A 17,064-nucleotide genomic window follows, 5' to 3' on the forward strand; every position below is an offset into this window, starting at 1 on the left:
ATTGATTATTAACTATATTTTATGCAGTATATTCACATATACTTTTAAGGTATAAATTAATATAATTTTATCCAAACTTGAATAAAGAAGGTAAACTGTTTTATGATGGCATAGTTCTGTGTCTTTGCCTTTGATTTTCTTTTCTTCGCTTTTTAGCTTATTTCTGCTCTTTTAAAATTTAATGTTTAATGATTATTTTTGTCAGCTCTTTTCCACTTTCACTTGTCACCTTATACTTCTAGTTTGCATTTCCTCACTTTTGATGCTGTCATTGCTCTGTACAGTTTATTAAACTGGTAAGTGTTTCAGGACTTTGCGCTCCTGAATGATCCTGTGCAAATGCCGCTCTTCTTAATTGAGATCTGTTTTTTCGTGCTACTAACAGAATGAGTTGTATGCAAGTAGAACTGCTGAAAATCTGGTCATCTGAAAAAAGAATTTAGGAAAATTAAGCATTAATTAAAATGCTTTTGTAGTAGGTAGTTTCTTCTTGAACATGTAACCACTTAGGCTAAGATGTTCTCAGGCTACCTTGCTAGCATGAAAATTATTTTTTAACTAAATTTATTGTTTCTCAGCAAGCACTCTTCCTTGGTAATAAGATTTATATTTTTCATTTGCATAGGTAATACTAATCAGTGTGGTCCTGCACGAGCTAAATTTAATCTGGGCCCAGAGAATGTTACTCAAGTTGCTTGACAGTTTCTATTTTGTACAGAAAGGTTTACATTAGATTGAAAACCAATGTCTCTAGTTACCTTAAAAATCTGTCCCCCAGAATTTCTGTGTTTAGAAAACTTAGTCATCTATAATAAAGAGCAAGATTCTTTGTCATTTCTTAATTTTAATTTTAAACTATTTTCATGAGGAATTAATACAGTTAACAATGTTTTAGTAACTATCTTATACGTGTTGAATATAGAATTAAATCATAAAAACAAAATAGTGAAATAGATTTTAGTTTTATAGATGAGATACGTAATTACAGATGAGACTCATCCAGTTAAGAGAAGGATGTGTGGGTCTCTTTGGGGGAGCTCTAGGGGGAGCAGCCTTGCAGAGGTTAGAAATATTTCACAAAGGAAGTGATTCATGAGCTAAGTTTGAGAGACACTAGGGAGAATGAATAAATCATTCCAGACACAGTGAAGACCATGTGAAAATATAAGGGAAAGAAGGAACATGACTCCTCAAGGAGCTTGAGTGGTGAGAGGATTGATAGAGGAGGGAAATTAGAAATGCAAATCTAAGTCACAGTATGAAGGAGCTTGACTGCCTTACCCAAGAGTCTAGAAATAATTTGGAAAACAATGGGGAAACAAAGATTTTAAAGAGAAAAGATTACCTGATTAAATTTATATTTTTACAACTTTACTAAGTGTGATGGCAAATACTAGAAAAGGAGCAGATAAAGAATTCTGTTTTAGAAATCTCCAGGTATGTGGGTAACAGACTTAGGAGTCCTCAGAACTTAAAGTGCATATGTATGTGTTCTGTATTCTACACATTATGTTGATGCAGCTATAGGAGTGGGTGGATTTACATTTAATGATGAAAGAAGAAAACTGAGAACGGGATATTGGGAAACATCAATATTTAATGGGTATGTAAGGAAGAGGAGATATAAATTAAGGAGGAAAGAGAAGTAGGAGATTCATGAGACAGCAGTCTGGTGAGCTGAAATAGTCTAGAGTTGGAATAGTCAAGCAAATAAAAGGCAGCAGAGAAGTCTAGTAAGAAGCCTTAAAATCTCTTATTCTTTTTGACAATCTTTATCTTGTTGGACAGGGAATATTAAGTATTTTGAGAGGTTGTGTTACCACTTGGCACATTTGGATGTTTTATGAAACTTAAAAACATCTGAAATATATGTATGTGTGTATGTATACAATTTTTTAGTTGTAAGCCACTCATCACAAATTACTATATTAGTTATGTGATTTCTTCATTTTTATTTTATTTATTTATTTCAAGCTCTTGTGTCAAGGGCTGACTTTCAAAGCATTGCAGTGAGGGAGCTGCTCTGCCAGCTAGGAAACCCCAACCCAGCAGCAGCAGGTCGTCCGCAGTGGTCTCTCTAGCACCACATTCCCCAGAGCGCGCCCTGTGTGACGGGAGGTGAGGGGCAGCCTCTTCTCTGGCCACACCCTGTTTTCAGGAAAAGGTGCTCTCTGTGCTGGACCCCGATCCTAGTAATTTTCTCATTTTTAAAAGAACTATATTAAAGCCTACATAAAGGTTAGGGTATAAAAAAGAATTATATTAGTAGTTTCTTGGTATGCTGACAGGATGAATTTAGGGAAAGCTAAGACCTGTAACTTGTTTCTGAAATACGTCTGCCTTTAAAGATAATACTTTGTAATTGTAACTAAAGAATTTAAACAGTAATCCATTCTTACTAAACATTCTAGTGGAGGCATATTCTTTATAATGTAAAATAATTTTGTATTTATTCTAAGAAAGGTGGACAAGTGCATAACTGGTGTATTAATGTTAACTAATTAATTAAAAAAATAAAAACTGTACCTGTGCCATAGAGAATGCTGTTTCGAATGTATTGACTTCGTCTATGTTATCCTATCAATTTGCTCATGTATCAAGCAGTGAGCAACAACTAAAGAAATCAACGAAAGCCATGAAATTATATTTCTTAGAAATGTTTATCTTTTTAAATTAAAAGCCACCAGTTTATATCACTAAAGTGTTAAATCTTTGTTAGTTGCTAACTATTTTTTCTTAAGCATTTAAAAAGTTAAAACTGAAAGCTTTTATTTTTCTGATCACCTTGACCCAAATTTAAAATTAAATGTGGAATTTCCTCTTGGCTTAGCACCTAATACAGTTTTAAGGCTTCAACAAAAAGAACTAGGCTGTCTAAAGTCATTACAGAGAAAAAGTGGGATTGGGGAGCAGAACAGGATTTCCAGAAAGCGAAACTGATGGTTTTATTCTCTAATGGCGTCTAAGTGTTACAGTAGGTCCATGCATGGAAGTCTGGGTCATTGAACCAAAGTATTTTCTAAATTTAAACAGCCCTTTTAAGCTTTTTGGCTCAATATTATCTGTGGACTTATAATATTTTTAAATGAAAAACTTCATACTATTTGTGTCATTGCACTTTAGGAATTAACTACAGGAATTTAAATATATATTCAGTAAAGAATATATTATTTGAATTCTTGGAGATTAATTGTACTAGTAGTACTTGATTGTTTCTACTTCTATTTAAATTAGTAAGTTTTTTAAGTTTTTTTTAAACTAATAGTTTTCATTTTTTGTTTGTTCACCTAAATTCTTTTGTTATATTTTCTTTTTATTGAGGTAACAACATTAGTTAATAACATTACGTAAGATTCAAGTGTGTAGCATAATTTAATATCTATATACACTATGGCATGCTCACCACCAAAAGTCTATAAAAATGTTGAGGGTCCATAATTATATTTAGTACTGAAAGCTGTGCTATTTTATATGGATCTAGTTTATTATAAACCAATTTAAAATTTTCCAACTTAAAGTATATACTTAATTAAAATCAGATTTTATGAATGCTCATATCTTGGTGGTAGTATCTTTTAATGAATAAAATAATTAATATTAGAAAACTAATCAGTGTAGTTTTTCTTCTTTTTTTTAAATCAATGAAATACTCTGATAGGCTACCTTGAAGGAGACATTTTATCAAAACTAGTAATTACATTGTAACTTTATAATGTAACTCAAAATAAATGCTTTAATGAAATATAAAACAGAGAAGTAACACATATAAAAAGTTCAAGTAGAATGAACATGGTGAAAAACAACATAATTGCATAAGACAAGATAATATGTTATTCCTCTTGTAAGGACTTTAAGTTCTTAAAACAATATTGATAAAAATTTTAGGTATACAACAGTAAATTTAATTTTACATTTGTGGTAAAACATTGTCTATAAGGTTATTTTCAAACTATTTTTAAAAGAATGTATGAAAAACGAGTAAATTAAAATGTTACTGTTTTCAAATGTGTTGGCACTAATAAAAGTTAAAATCTCATAATAAACGTCATACCAAATCTAAATAGAGCTGTATTCATGAAATTTTGTTAAATGTATGTATTATTAGAATTGCCTTCCCAATTTGCAAATTATCAGGAATGACTTATAGTCTCTCACCACTCTATCATGACATTAAAATGGGAAATGAAATACAGGTACAACTGATTCTCATTCACAGTGATTATTTTCTATAAAGACACTGAAAAACTGTTTAGCAAATACTGAACATTGCACTTACAGGAAATACAGACTTAAGTTCCTGCAAGCTTCTACTCACAACTCTTTCTTCAAGTCATCAGTACATAACCTTATTTAAGTGTGTTTCTGTTGAAAAACCCCTTATTCAATATGTATTATTGGTTTTATTAACATTGAACTCATGGTCAAAATGGTATATAAGGGGGAACTCCAAAAAACACAGAATTTATTTATTAAAAATTGTGTATTTATTCTTATATGTTTAAACTTCAGTTGCCCTCAAAATACTCTCCATTTGATGCAATACACCTATTGAGATTTTTTTCCACTGTTCAAAAGCAGTTTTTGAACTTGTTGATTTTGATGCTTTTTAGTGCTTCTGCAATTTTTTGTTTCACCTCCTTCCACATTAGCAAAACATTTCCGTTTGAGGACTTTTTTTCACCCAGGGAAACAAAAAAATTCACTCAGGGTGAGATTGGGTGAATAAGGAGGGTTGGGCATGGGGTTATGATGTTTTGGGTCAAAAACTGCTGAACACTCAGCATGATGTGGGCATTTACATTCATAAATCCCCCATCATGAAATGGACAAACAGTGTTGAAAGAGTCTTCACAGAAAAATTCACTGAAGTTGAATGCAGCCTCTCATAACACCAGTTGGTAGGTACACTGCGTGTTGTTGGTAGATACAGATGGGTTCCTAGAACACTGACCTAGCAGCGGAAACCTGTACTACAAGGGGTCCGCCTGCCCTTCAGAAAACAATTCCGTGTTTTTGGGGTCCCGCCTCGTAACTATGCCTAAACAGATCTTATCTATAACACATTTTCTTAGAGGCACCACAGCCTTTTTGCACTTAAAAAGCACTAGACAACAGTTCGTAGTATGCTAGGGAGCCTTTTTAAACAAAAAAAAATTACCAACAAGAAGCACCAGAAAAATGCAGAATCTATATATAGCACTGAGTAGACTGTAAAAAGGACACTTAATTACAATATTGAGATCTGAAACAAGAAGGCAGGGCATTGCCTTGTTTGACCTCAGCTGGGAATGTGCATGTTGGGTGACTCATTTTTCACCACAGTCACTCTGCTTATGTTTGCAAAGGACTGTAAAAGCACAGCAAGTGTTGCTTTTGGGATTCAAATAAATTTTATTGAGTAGGTGAATTTGCAAATGTGGAATCTGTGAATATGAAGACCAACTGTGTATAAAATTACCATGGACATATCTTCAACCCTGACCCTTCTCTTGTTTTTGTGTCTTTGTATCTCTGGGTTGGTTGTAACTTCGGTCGGTCGGACAGACTATTTATTTGCAGGGGTTCAAAGTTTAATTGCATCTTGATTTAGGGAACATTTTTGGTTTAAACATCTCAGTTAATTCTGAGCTCAGATGCTCTCTGCTTTGCATTACATGGAAACACTATTTAATCAAATTTTTACTTTAAGTGGTCATTGTTAATTACTTAGATTAGGACTAAACAAAGCTCTGAACAGTTACTTGGTGTATTGAATGAATAATAAATATCATCTAACACCGTCATCTCTTAGCACTTGGCTCCTGAAGAGTTTAGCTTAAAGTCTTCGATTTTTAACATCCTAGACTTAAGTCATAAAGTGTAATTTATTTTTGTAGTGTTTTTTTTCAATAATTTTTATAATCTACCCTTTTCTGTATATTGATGGCAGAAACTTAATCTTGGTGTTTAGTAATCCCAAGTTTTTTAACTAATTTAAACTGCATTTCCTGCTGTGATTAGGTGACGTTTTGGTCTGGTTACGCATGTGAACATAGTGGCAAGCCTGAGATATGCATCATTCTCTGTGGGTCTCAGCCAATACCACTTCATACCTGCTGGCATCTGCTTGGAAGTCTGCATCACTGTCCTCTGTGGTCCACTGCTCTGTGGTCCACTGCTTTCTGCAGCATTGCCCCCAGCATCACACCTTGAGAGCCCTTCAGAGTCACTGTCACCCCAGCCATCCTCAATGCTCTCCTATGTAAATCTGGGGGCCAATGCAGTTTCCTGGACCTTCTCAGGCTGTACATAACAAATTAATTGGTAGTAGTAGTCTTTGTTTTAGAATTTTACTTTTAGTAATAAGCACCATGTATTATATACATCCCTAAATTTTTTGGAAAGTAATAAAATTTATTATGATACTACACTTATGTTCCATTTATAACAAATATATAATGTATTACATTTTTGTCCATTATATTAAATTTTTTAATTGAAATCTTTGGATGATTCTTCTCTGTTCTTCTGGATATGTATATGGACATATATATGTAATTTTAATACTTTATTTATTAAGGTATAGACATAACATTAGTTTCAGGTATACAACATAATAATTTGATATTTGTATATACTGAGAATTGATCACCACAGTAAGTGTAGTTAACATTTGTCCCCATACATAGTTAACACAAAACCTTTTTTTGTGATGAGTACTTTTAAGATCGACACTCTCACCAATATTACTTTTAATATGTTATAGGGTTTAAGGAATAAACCAAAGAAAACAGCGCATGTGAAACCAGACCTCATAGATGTTGATCTTGTAAGAGGTGAGCCCTGGATAAATAAATGCTTAATGCAATTAGAAATTGACCTTGAAGAAACAGAATTCAAAATGGGTTAGATATATGTTTGTAGAAATAAAAGTAATGTGAGCCTAAATGAAACAGGAATAGTTTTAAAAACAGAATGGAAGCATTTAAATACCATTGACTAGTCTTTCTTCCCACTAAAGATCATTCCAATAAATAAGTACAAAAGAAAAGCAGCTTCTGTTTGCTTAGCAAACTATAAGACTTGGTTATAAAAATGAAAGCAGTAACATTTTTTAAGACTTATTTTTAAAATTATAATTGACATACAATATTATATTAGTTTAATGTGTTATTGTGATAATTTAAAATTCCTAACTTGAACTGGCATTTGAATGTTGTCTTATGTTTATAAAATATGTGGGAGAAATTCTGCTGTTATTTCAGTTAAATTTTTTTTCAAAGTACCTGAGTTAATATGACAGCATGCAGAATGTTTTTTAAAGTGTCTGCTACCCAAAGTGCCACATTTCTCATTCATAGCATAGTACAAAATAAAATTATACATGTTTTATTTTTCTTAAAATGTTGAAATTTTTTTCTCTAAGGAAACAAAAATCTAATAAATGTACTCAGTCATTTTATTTTACTCTTCTCAGGCTCTGCATTTGCTAAGGCAAAACCTGAAAGTCCTTGGACTTCTCTGACTAGAAAAGGAATTGTTCGAGTTGTATTTTTTCCCTTTTTCTTCCGGTGGTGGTTACAAGTAACATCTAAAGTCATCTTTTTCTGGCTTCTTGTCCTTTATCTTCTTCAAGGTACAAAACTAAATGATAGAAATGTATTCTGCTTTTATCTTTCAGGTTATTATTTTTTAGGGTTACCAAGGCTTTTATAAAAATATGTAGAACTACTGAGTATGAAGATAAATATTTATTGTAATATTTCATTTAATAAGACACACTGACATTAACAATGTTTGAGAAAACAAAGCAGTTATTTTTCAGTATAATTTTGTGAAAATTTGAATCTGTGCATGGCTAGAAAAAAATACAAATTGAGAGGATTTTAAAAAGATTAGAAAGTCTCTTCAAAATGTATCTCCTCCCCTATATACATACCACACCAGTCCTTTTCTTTATACAAGTTCATTTTTCCTCCCTCAGCCCGGATTAAAACAATAAACATGTTTTATTAACTAACTCTAAGAAAAAGAGAATTTCTTTTAAGTAAATGAAAATAAATTTTAAAGTACAGGTTTTTGTTTAGGTAAAGTTGTTTCTTTTGAGCCAAGGTATATCTTATATACATAAAAGGGAGTGAACTATGAAGATTTTGGCATTTTGTTGTCAGAGAGAGAGTGTGTGTGTGTTTCTAATTAAAGAAATGACACATTCCCTGAAGAAAATTTGGAAAATGTAGACTGAAGAAAAAGACTACCTATACTCTTGCCTTTCAGTTTACTTTTTAATATTTTTATATAGTTGAGATTATTCTTTGTAAGCAATTTTATTTTTTAACCTTGTGTCATACCAAGTATCAGAGTCTTTATGAATATAATTTTAAATTATTAGAAAATATCCTATCCTAGATCAATATTGGACATTTAAGCTTTTTGCTGTCTTTTGCTTTTATAATTGATGCTGAAGTGAACATATAGTTTCTGAAGTATTTTTAATATTTTGAATTATTTTATTATAAATTTTTAGAATGCCTGCAATTAAGTATAATATCATTTCCAAAATTTTTCGTGCTATTTATAACTGCTTTCACAAACTTGACCTTTTTTCTTGCTAAGTAATACCATTACATTATATGGTAGTTCTTCTAAATGTATTTTTATTGTTACTTTCTTGTTTCCTTTGCTCCCAAAAATATTTCAAAGAGCTAACTAAGTATAATTATCTTCTAGTGCTTTGTAGCTTAGCAAAAGGAGCAAACTTTATTCGGAAGCAGTCAGAAAGTGAAGTTTCTTACGAGAATCATAATCAGTACCATTGATTGTAACCACTGTGCATTGTTTTTTAATTGTCACTTTCTAGTTTCCAGTATAACTAAAAGTTAATGAAATATTACGTCTAAAATTTACTGACTGGCTTTCCTAAGTTAAATAGAGAACACAGGTTAGAACAGGCATGAAAAGGTATTTGTCAGTTCAGAACTGAAGTGTAACACTGTGTGTTCATAAGTTGAATGCTGAACATTCTAGAAAAACTTAAAGAAGTGACTTAATTGCTTCAAGTTTCACAGCCAGTGACAAAGTCCTGCTATGACCCTAATGACCCTCAGCAGTCTGCTAGTACCTTTAGAAACACCTGTGCCTCCATATCTGTGTGTATAAAAGTAGGGTATTTTCTATCCAACCCTTACCTCCCAAAAGACAGAATCATGTGCAGTTAGAGTTGGTTTTATGTAATTCTGTATAGGTTTGATTTTGTTTTGTTTTGTTTTGTTTTTACATCAGTTACATGCCTTTTAAGTATCTCAACTTCATATTCTCAGTTCCATCCTACTTTTTGCTTATATCGCATCTTTCCAGATTAGTGCCAAGAGATCTTATATCTTCTACCTTCTTCCGTCCATTTACCTTTTATATTACAAATCCAAACCAGCTGCTTAAGGTCTCAATTGTTCCCTAGTTATCACTGATTTCAAAATATAAGGCAAGTTTGTTAGTGAGTCTCTTGTGCCTCTCCCCAATTTTAACCAGACTAAATTAACTCTTTCCTGCTGTTTCTCAAACATTCTGTGCTTCCCCCCCCCCATATATATACCTTTGGACATGCAAATTTTCTTTGCCTGGGTAGCCCTCTTCCCTTTAATTTACCCAGTCAACTTCTGTTTGTTCTCTCAAAGTTAAATTAGGCATCAGCTATTACCTTCTTTCAGAATGCTTTTTATAACCTCCCAGTTTAGCTACATGCTTCTCCTGTATGAGAGGCACCCCCCCCAAAAAAAACCCAGAATTATGTTCTGCAAGGTGTAGAATAGGGCTTCTTCCCTTGTTAGGTGAGTGTTCTAGGAACACATCTGCATCGATATACAAGCTGGCAGTGTTGTAAGAGGCTGTGTTCAGCTTCAGTGAATTCTTTTTGAAGACCCTTTCAATGTGTTTGCTTGCTTCATGACAGGTGATTTATGAGCTCACTTGCCCACACTGTGCTAAGTATTTAGCACTTTTTGACCCAAAACATCATGACCCCTGTGTACCACCTCCCCTATTCATCCAATCTTGCCCTGAGTGACTTTTTGTTTGTTTGTTTCCCTGGGTGAAAACTCCTCAAAGGGAAACATTTTGCTAATGCGGAAGAGTTGAAACAAAAAATGGCAGAAGAATAAAAGGCATCAAAATTGAAATGTTCAAAAACTGTTTTTGGGCAGTGGAAAAAAGTGTCAGTAGGTGTGTTACATCAAATAGAATACTTTGAAGGGGATTGATTTTTAAACATGTAAGAATAAATACACAATTTTTTATAAATAATATTCTTTTTATTGTTTTGGTCTTCCTTTGTATATTGTGGCATTTATCATAGGTATTCTATTAGTTTGCGTGGGCTCCCATAATAAAATACCACAGGCTGGGTGGTCTAAACAACAGAAATTTACTTTCTAACAGTCTGAGGCTGAAAGTCCAAGATTAGGTGCCTTCTGGGTTGGGGTGTGGTGAGAACTCTCTTCCTGACTTGGAATTAGCAGCCTTCTCACTCCATCCTCACAGAACCTTTCTTCTGTGTGTGAATGGAGAGAGTTCTCCGGTATCTCTTCCTCTTATGAAGATATCAGTCATATTGGATTAAGGCCCCACCCTTATGACTTCATTCAACCTTTTATTACATCCTTATGGGTCCTGTTAGTAAATATAGTCACATTGAGGGGTTAGGGCTTCAAAATATGAATTACGAGGGTGGGTACATAATTCTGTACATTATAGGTATTTTAATTTTTCTTTATATGTCCACCTTTTTCCCTCTAACCTGAAGAGGGGCAGGAAACATAGACTATGTGTTACTTGTCCTTTTGTTCCTAATACCTAACACCAGCCACTAAATCCTAAAAATTAACAGACTTAAAAATTGAACTTGAGGAATTTTATATTCCTGATGACTGTAGAGTTCTGCTTGGCTGGTATATGAAGCTCTGCTTTGGAACTGCTTGGGCCCAATAAAGAACATTTTGTCTTAGTTCACCTCTTGGAGAAATCTCTAGATGTACTGTTTAGCGGAAATCTTCAACACTACTACTGTCTAGTTTACAGGATTTCATTAAATGATCAAAAAGTATAATAGAGAAGTGAATGTTTTCTGCTTATATTTTCTAAGCCTTTACTCAAGTAAGAACAAAAGAGAGGAGGTGATACCAGGACCACCTGTTCAAGAAGTGAGGCCATGGCAGGAAAATGGCCACTTTGAGGGACACAGCCAGAAGGAAGGAGGAAAAAGAGGAATAAATCAGCTTCCTTCTCCCCCTTTCTAATGCTTTGCATTGGCCGAATTTTACAGAATATAACAACCTTCTGTTGAGACAGAAAATACAGTTTTTATGTTCCCAGTCCTAGCATTAAAGAAAATGGTGGTCAAAAGGCTGAAAGATAAATAACCAGCAAAATGCATATCAAATCCGAAGTTCTTTAAGATGTTGTCTTTGTGCCTAAAATTCTGAACCTCTTTTCAAAAAATAGCATTTGCATCTCATTCCTTTTTAAAGATAGTTAATAATAGCTAATGGTACTACTTATCAATGTTAAGTACACATTTACCGTATGTAAGGAAATTTTCAAAGTGGTTACATGTATGTGTTACTCCACTTGAAACCTATGTAGCTATATATTGTTTTTGTGCACAGGAATAAACCAGGGCTCAAGAAAGTTAAGCAACTGGATAAAGGTCACATTACAGTTCATAATAAAAACAAAAACTCTATATTTTTCCAGATTCCAGACTCTATTATAAAACTACTAGAGAACTTGAGTTAAATTCCAGGGTAATTCATAAAAATGTTCGGCATTTTTAAAAATTTAAGTGTTTTTTTTTTCTTTTTAAAGAATCTTATTACTCAGGAGAACATAAAGCTGAAATTTGTTTTATGGTACTTCTTAAACATCTTAGAAAATAAATTGGTGTTTTAAGCTTAAATCTTAGTATGCTAGGCCAGGATTCCTTCAGTTGCAGGTGGCAGAAACCAAATGTAAACAAGCTTTTGCAAGTTTTTTATTGTCTTTACTGTTATCATAACAGTTTTCTAAAAACCTCCAGGAAACTAGATAGACTTGTGCAAAAACCAGAGTGGTCGTATGTTCCAATTTGCCTGGGAGTATGTAACTATCCCAAGTTCACTTGTGTTGTCCTCATGTGTTTATTAACAGCTCTCATCTCACTTTCACAGGAGTCCTAATTTATTTATTTATTTATTTATTAATATTGTATTTATTTATTTTTCGAGAGAGGGGAAGGGAAGGAGAAAGAGTGGGAGAGAAACATCAGTGCATGGTTGCCTCTCACGTGTCCCCCGCTGGGAACTGGCCTGCAACCCAGGCATGTGCCCTGACTGGGAATCGAACCTCGATACTCTGGTTCGCAGGCCCGCGCTCAATCCACTGAGCTATGCCAGCCCGGGCTTTTCACAGGAGTCCTAATTTAAATGATAAGTTACATAGTCACCGTAAACATCCATATGCCCATCTCTTTGATTTAATAATTATTAACATTTTGGCATATTTACTTAATCTCTTGTTAAAGCAAATTATGTACATCATGACATTTTACCCTCAAATACATCGGTATGAACCTCTTCAAAATATTAAACAATCACATTCCAATGACCACATCTTACAAGATGAACAGAAATCTCCTAATACTTGCCCTGTCCAGGTGGCTCAGTTGTTTGGAGTATCATCCCATATACCATAAAGTTTTCGGGTTTAATTTCCGGTCAGGACACTGTATATGGGAGACAACCAATCAATACTTACCTTTCTTTCCACCCTCCCCTTGTAGTCTTCCCCCTCCCTCTCTCTCTATAATCAATAAACATACTCTCAGGTGAGGATTAGAAAAATTATTTTCAAAAAAGAAAAATCTAATAACTCAAATTCTTCAATTGCCACCCAACCAAATTAGGTATTCATAGGCCCTTGATTCAAGCAATGGAGGCTTAGATGATGTCTTTGCTGTTTTCTTATGCTGGTCTCATCCTTAGGAAGGCCTTTTTTGAGTGATGGCTGAGTTGCCCCTGGCAATTTCTTGTATTTATAGTCTTTAGTGTTTGATTTAGGAGAAAGGTCTTCAAATACCTCTATTTCTCCTTGTGAGAGATTCTGATTGGCCCTGCTTGGGTCACATGCCCATCTTTTTATTAATTACTATTCCCAGAGTTAAAACTGTGGCAACCCTAGAATACAGGTCTGTCCTTGAGATGGGAGAAATAAGACCATTCTATAGAATTCAGGTCTGTCCTTGAGAAGGGAGAAATAAGATTGACAGATAACAGAAGCAGATTCAAAAAAAATAAAGAGAGTTTGTGTCTGCAAAGCTGAGCAGTGCTGAGCAGGCTAAAACAAGATTTCTTCTTCGTGTGTCCATGGTTACCATTAATGGCTGTTTAGTGATTTCCCTAAGAGATATGCCCAAAGAAATTTGTGCTATTAATTCTGAGTAGATAGAACTCTATTGAAAAGAAGTTCTTTATGGCCCTATTATACAATTATAGACCTCTGTGTTAATCAAAGGATTAAGTGCATTTGAGACTAGTGTGGTTCTGTTGGCTGTCTGGGATCTTACCAGGAATGGCCTTCAATTCATGTGCATCTAGTTTTCATCATAGTGTTAAAGTGTGTACTTCAGAGACTATGTTCATTGTTATCTTGATCCAAGGGTTTATTACTGAACAGCAAGTATGCCTAGCCAGTCTGAAAGAGCTTGTCTGGGAAAACATTTAAACTTACTCAAATTTAGAAAAATAATGTCAAGAAGCAATATTAAAACACTTTTTAAAGTTTAAAAGAAGTGACTATCATATCTATAACATATTTTCTTTCCCTTTTTGTAGTTGCTGCAATAGTATTGTTCTGTTCCACTTCTAGCCCACATAACATACCTCTGACAGAAGTGATTGGGCCGATCTGGCTGATGCTCCTCCTGGGAACCGTGCACTGCCAGATTGTTTCAACAAGAACACCCAAGCCTCCTCTCAGTACAGGCGGTAAAAGAAGAAGGTAGTGAATAAACTTTTTTGTAGATTTCTGTAATTTGAACCAATAATTGTTTTTGACTTGAATAAAATGTTACCTTGTAAAGTTACTCTTTCAAATAAAACAGTGACCTTCAGAATCAGGTACGAGATATGCTTTTGTTTCTATATTTGCTTCAAGATCATTTTGAAACCACATACTTTTTATTTTTATTTTCTTTCTTGAAGCTAATTTCTAGGTACCTAATAGTGATGTAGCGAATATATCGAGCTGATCAAAAAGTTCATTTGGTTTTTTCTGTAAGATGGCTCCAGTAGCACTTAGTTTGTCTTTAACTTTATTTGAAACAATTTTGTTAGTTTGTATTGTGACAGCTGTCATATCAGCATGCATTTAAAAACTTACCAAAATAGGTGAATTTTTGTGTAGCCATTTTAATATTGAAGATGGAAGAAAATATACATTTTTGTCATATTATGCTTTATTTTCTCAAGAAAGATAAAAATGCAACTGAAACACCCAAAAAAGATATGTGCAGTGTATGGAAAGGTACCGTAACTGATCGAATGTGTCAAAAGTGATTTGTGAAGTTTCCTGCTGGAGATTTCTCGATCAATGTTGCTCCACGGTCCTATAGAGTAGTTGAAGTTGACAGTGAAAATTGAGACGTCGAGAACAATCAACATTACACCACACTGGAGATAGCTGATGACATACTCAAAATATCCAAATCAATAAAATTATTGGTGAAAATGAAAAATGTGTCTTTTATTTTACAGAAAAAAACTAAGTGGACTTTTTGGCCAACCAGTATGTTAGTTGGAGTTAGTAATATCCACTATTTAAAAACTTTTGTATTTATACGATGATTTGGCAAAAACGAGACAAGAAAAAAATTTAGCTAAATTCTATTTATTAAATGCTATTTGAAGCTGTTTAACATTGCCCCTAGATTAAGTAAACATAGCAAGTCTCACTGGCCACTGAGTACCATGGAGTTCTGTTTTAAAGGTCTTTTAGAGCAATTCCTCTGTTTTATTTTTATCTATTTGTTTTTTTAAATCCTCACACGAGGGTATGTTCATTGATCTTAGAGAGCGAGGGAGGGAGGAGAGAGAAACATTGATTGGTTGTCTCCCATATGCACCCCGGCTGGGGAGTGAACCAATAGTCTAGGTATGTTCCCTGACTGGGAATCCAACCTGCAACTTTTTTGGTGTATGGGCTCCAACCAAATTAGCCACCTGGCCAAGGCTGGACTAATTCCTCTTTGGAATATTGTTAGTAAAAGATTGTGGCATTTGCAGTTTGGGGATTTTGAGATTTAAGCCCTTTTCATTTTGAAAATACAAATAGATAACATTGCTGATTAGTTAGATTACAGTTCTCTTTGATTTAAAATGTTTATTTATCTGCAGATAGCGGCATTTCAATAGGGAAGTAATGTAATCCTTACTACCTAATATCCACTGACCATCAGTATAAGCAAGGGATAATACCTTAACATTTATAGGACTTGGTCTTGAATCTGTACTTTATATTTGGGTTAACTTTTATCCAGTAAATCTGAACTTTTATCATATATTAAAGTTCCTATGTATATGTTTGCCAAATTTTTGAATATACTACCATGCAGTTGATTTTTTTAATTTAAAAGCTACCTTCCATTCTTAATCTCTTCTGTTAAAGGAAATTAAGAAAAGCAGCCCATTTGGAAGTCCATAGGGAAGGAGATGGTTCTAGTACCACAGATAATTCACAGGAGGGAGCAGTCCAGAACTACGGTACAAGCACCTCATACACTGTTGGCGCAGTCTTCAGAGATCTCTGGCATGCTGCTTTCTTTTTATCAGGGTTTGTATTTATTCAAGGCTTTATATGACATAAATTAATATATTGATTTTAGAGAGGAAGGAGGGGGGAGAGTAAAACAGATCAATTTGTTGTTCTGCTTAATTATGGATTCATTGGTTGATTTTTTCTTTTTTTTTTTTTTGAGATTTATTTGTTTTATTTTTAGACAGAGGGGAAGAGAGGGAGAAATAGAGGGACAGAAACATCAATGTGTGGTTGTCTCTTGTGTGCCCCCTTACTGGGGACCCAGCAGGGGACTGGCCTACAACCCAGGCATGTGGCCAGACTGGGAATCGAAGGGGACCCTTTGTTTCACAGGCCAGCACTCAATCCACTGAGCCACACCAGCCAGGGCCTACTTTCACCTTTTTTTCCCCATGGCAGTATAGAGTACCATGAGTGTTTTTTGATGACCTGACTAGCTTTTTAATGTAGAAAGAAACTGTCTTTCATGTTTTGTACAGATCTGAGATTTTGTGACTTAGCAAGCTCTCTAAAAGTTGTGTTGACTTTTTGGTTAAAGTTTTTAATGTGAAAACCATCTAGTTTTATGATTTACTTATGGTGTAGGTTGTATATTGGTTTGCGTTTTTTCAGAAAAGACTAAGATCATCTTTTATCTCACAAAGGAAATAAGGTAATTGTATAAGTACATTTCTGAAAGTCCTTTCCTCCTAAGGATATTTTTGACATAGCGCTGTCTCTCTCAAATGTCAAATATAATATTAAAAAAAAAATCTACACGGGTCTTGCCATGCAAAGTTTGAACTGGTAGTCTAGTTATAAAACTGTAAACCTTGACCATGGCCATGAAATTGCACATTGTTTCTTTGCAAATGCTTTTTTGTTCAAAAGCTAGTGCAGGAAATTTTGCCATGGAATAAATAAAATTAGTATACACATGTATGTCTCCTGGTTTCAGGATACTGCTGCTGACCTCACTGCCCTAGTGCCTGTGACTCATGGTGTTTGGGTTGATCCAAGAAAGTATTGTCAACTCTGGTTTTATTCAGTGAGTGCATTCAATATATGCATTAAGTGTTGCTATCGAAAGGTAGACATTTTCTAGATAGTACTAAAAAGTACCTTTTCTTTGTATGCTTTAGTACTTTAATTCATAATACTAGCTTGTTTCTAGCCTGCTTATCATTTTTGGTAGGGAATGGTGATTTAGATGTGTGTGTATTTTAAAATTGAAATTGCTTCAGCTTATTTTTGTACATAATT

At 34.0% G+C, this 17,064-nt stretch overlaps 1 protein-coding gene across 5 annotated transcripts in view; it reads left to right on the top strand.

Moving 5' to 3' along the window:
* Positions 1-17,064, top strand: part of PHTF2 (putative homeodomain transcription factor 2) — a 142,628-nt gene that overhangs the window by 84,714 nt on the left and 40,850 nt on the right. For 2 of the 5 annotated variants that reach the window (XM_037162220.2, XM_037162223.2), the window contains exons 4-7: positions 6,746-6,815; positions 7,457-7,615; positions 13,842-14,007; positions 15,673-15,837. In XM_037162220.2, coding sequence (XP_037018115.2) covers positions 6,746-6,815; positions 7,457-7,615; positions 13,842-14,007; positions 15,673-15,837 — 560 coding nt within the window. Of the gene's footprint in view, positions 1-6,745; positions 6,816-7,456; positions 7,616-13,841; positions 14,008-15,672; positions 15,838-17,064 lie in introns of those variants that run through there. The other 3 variants (XM_037162222.2, XM_053668928.1, XM_037162221.2) reach the window with 3 other exon arrangements.

The sequence above is a fragment of the Artibeus jamaicensis genome, unplaced genomic scaffold (genome assembly GCF_021234435.1).
Source record: "Artibeus jamaicensis isolate MK-2021 breed Jamaican fruit bat unplaced genomic scaffold, CSHL_Jam_final contig_518, whole genome shotgun sequence".
Taxonomy (NCBI): domain Eukaryota; kingdom Metazoa; phylum Chordata; class Mammalia; order Chiroptera; family Phyllostomidae; genus Artibeus; species Artibeus jamaicensis.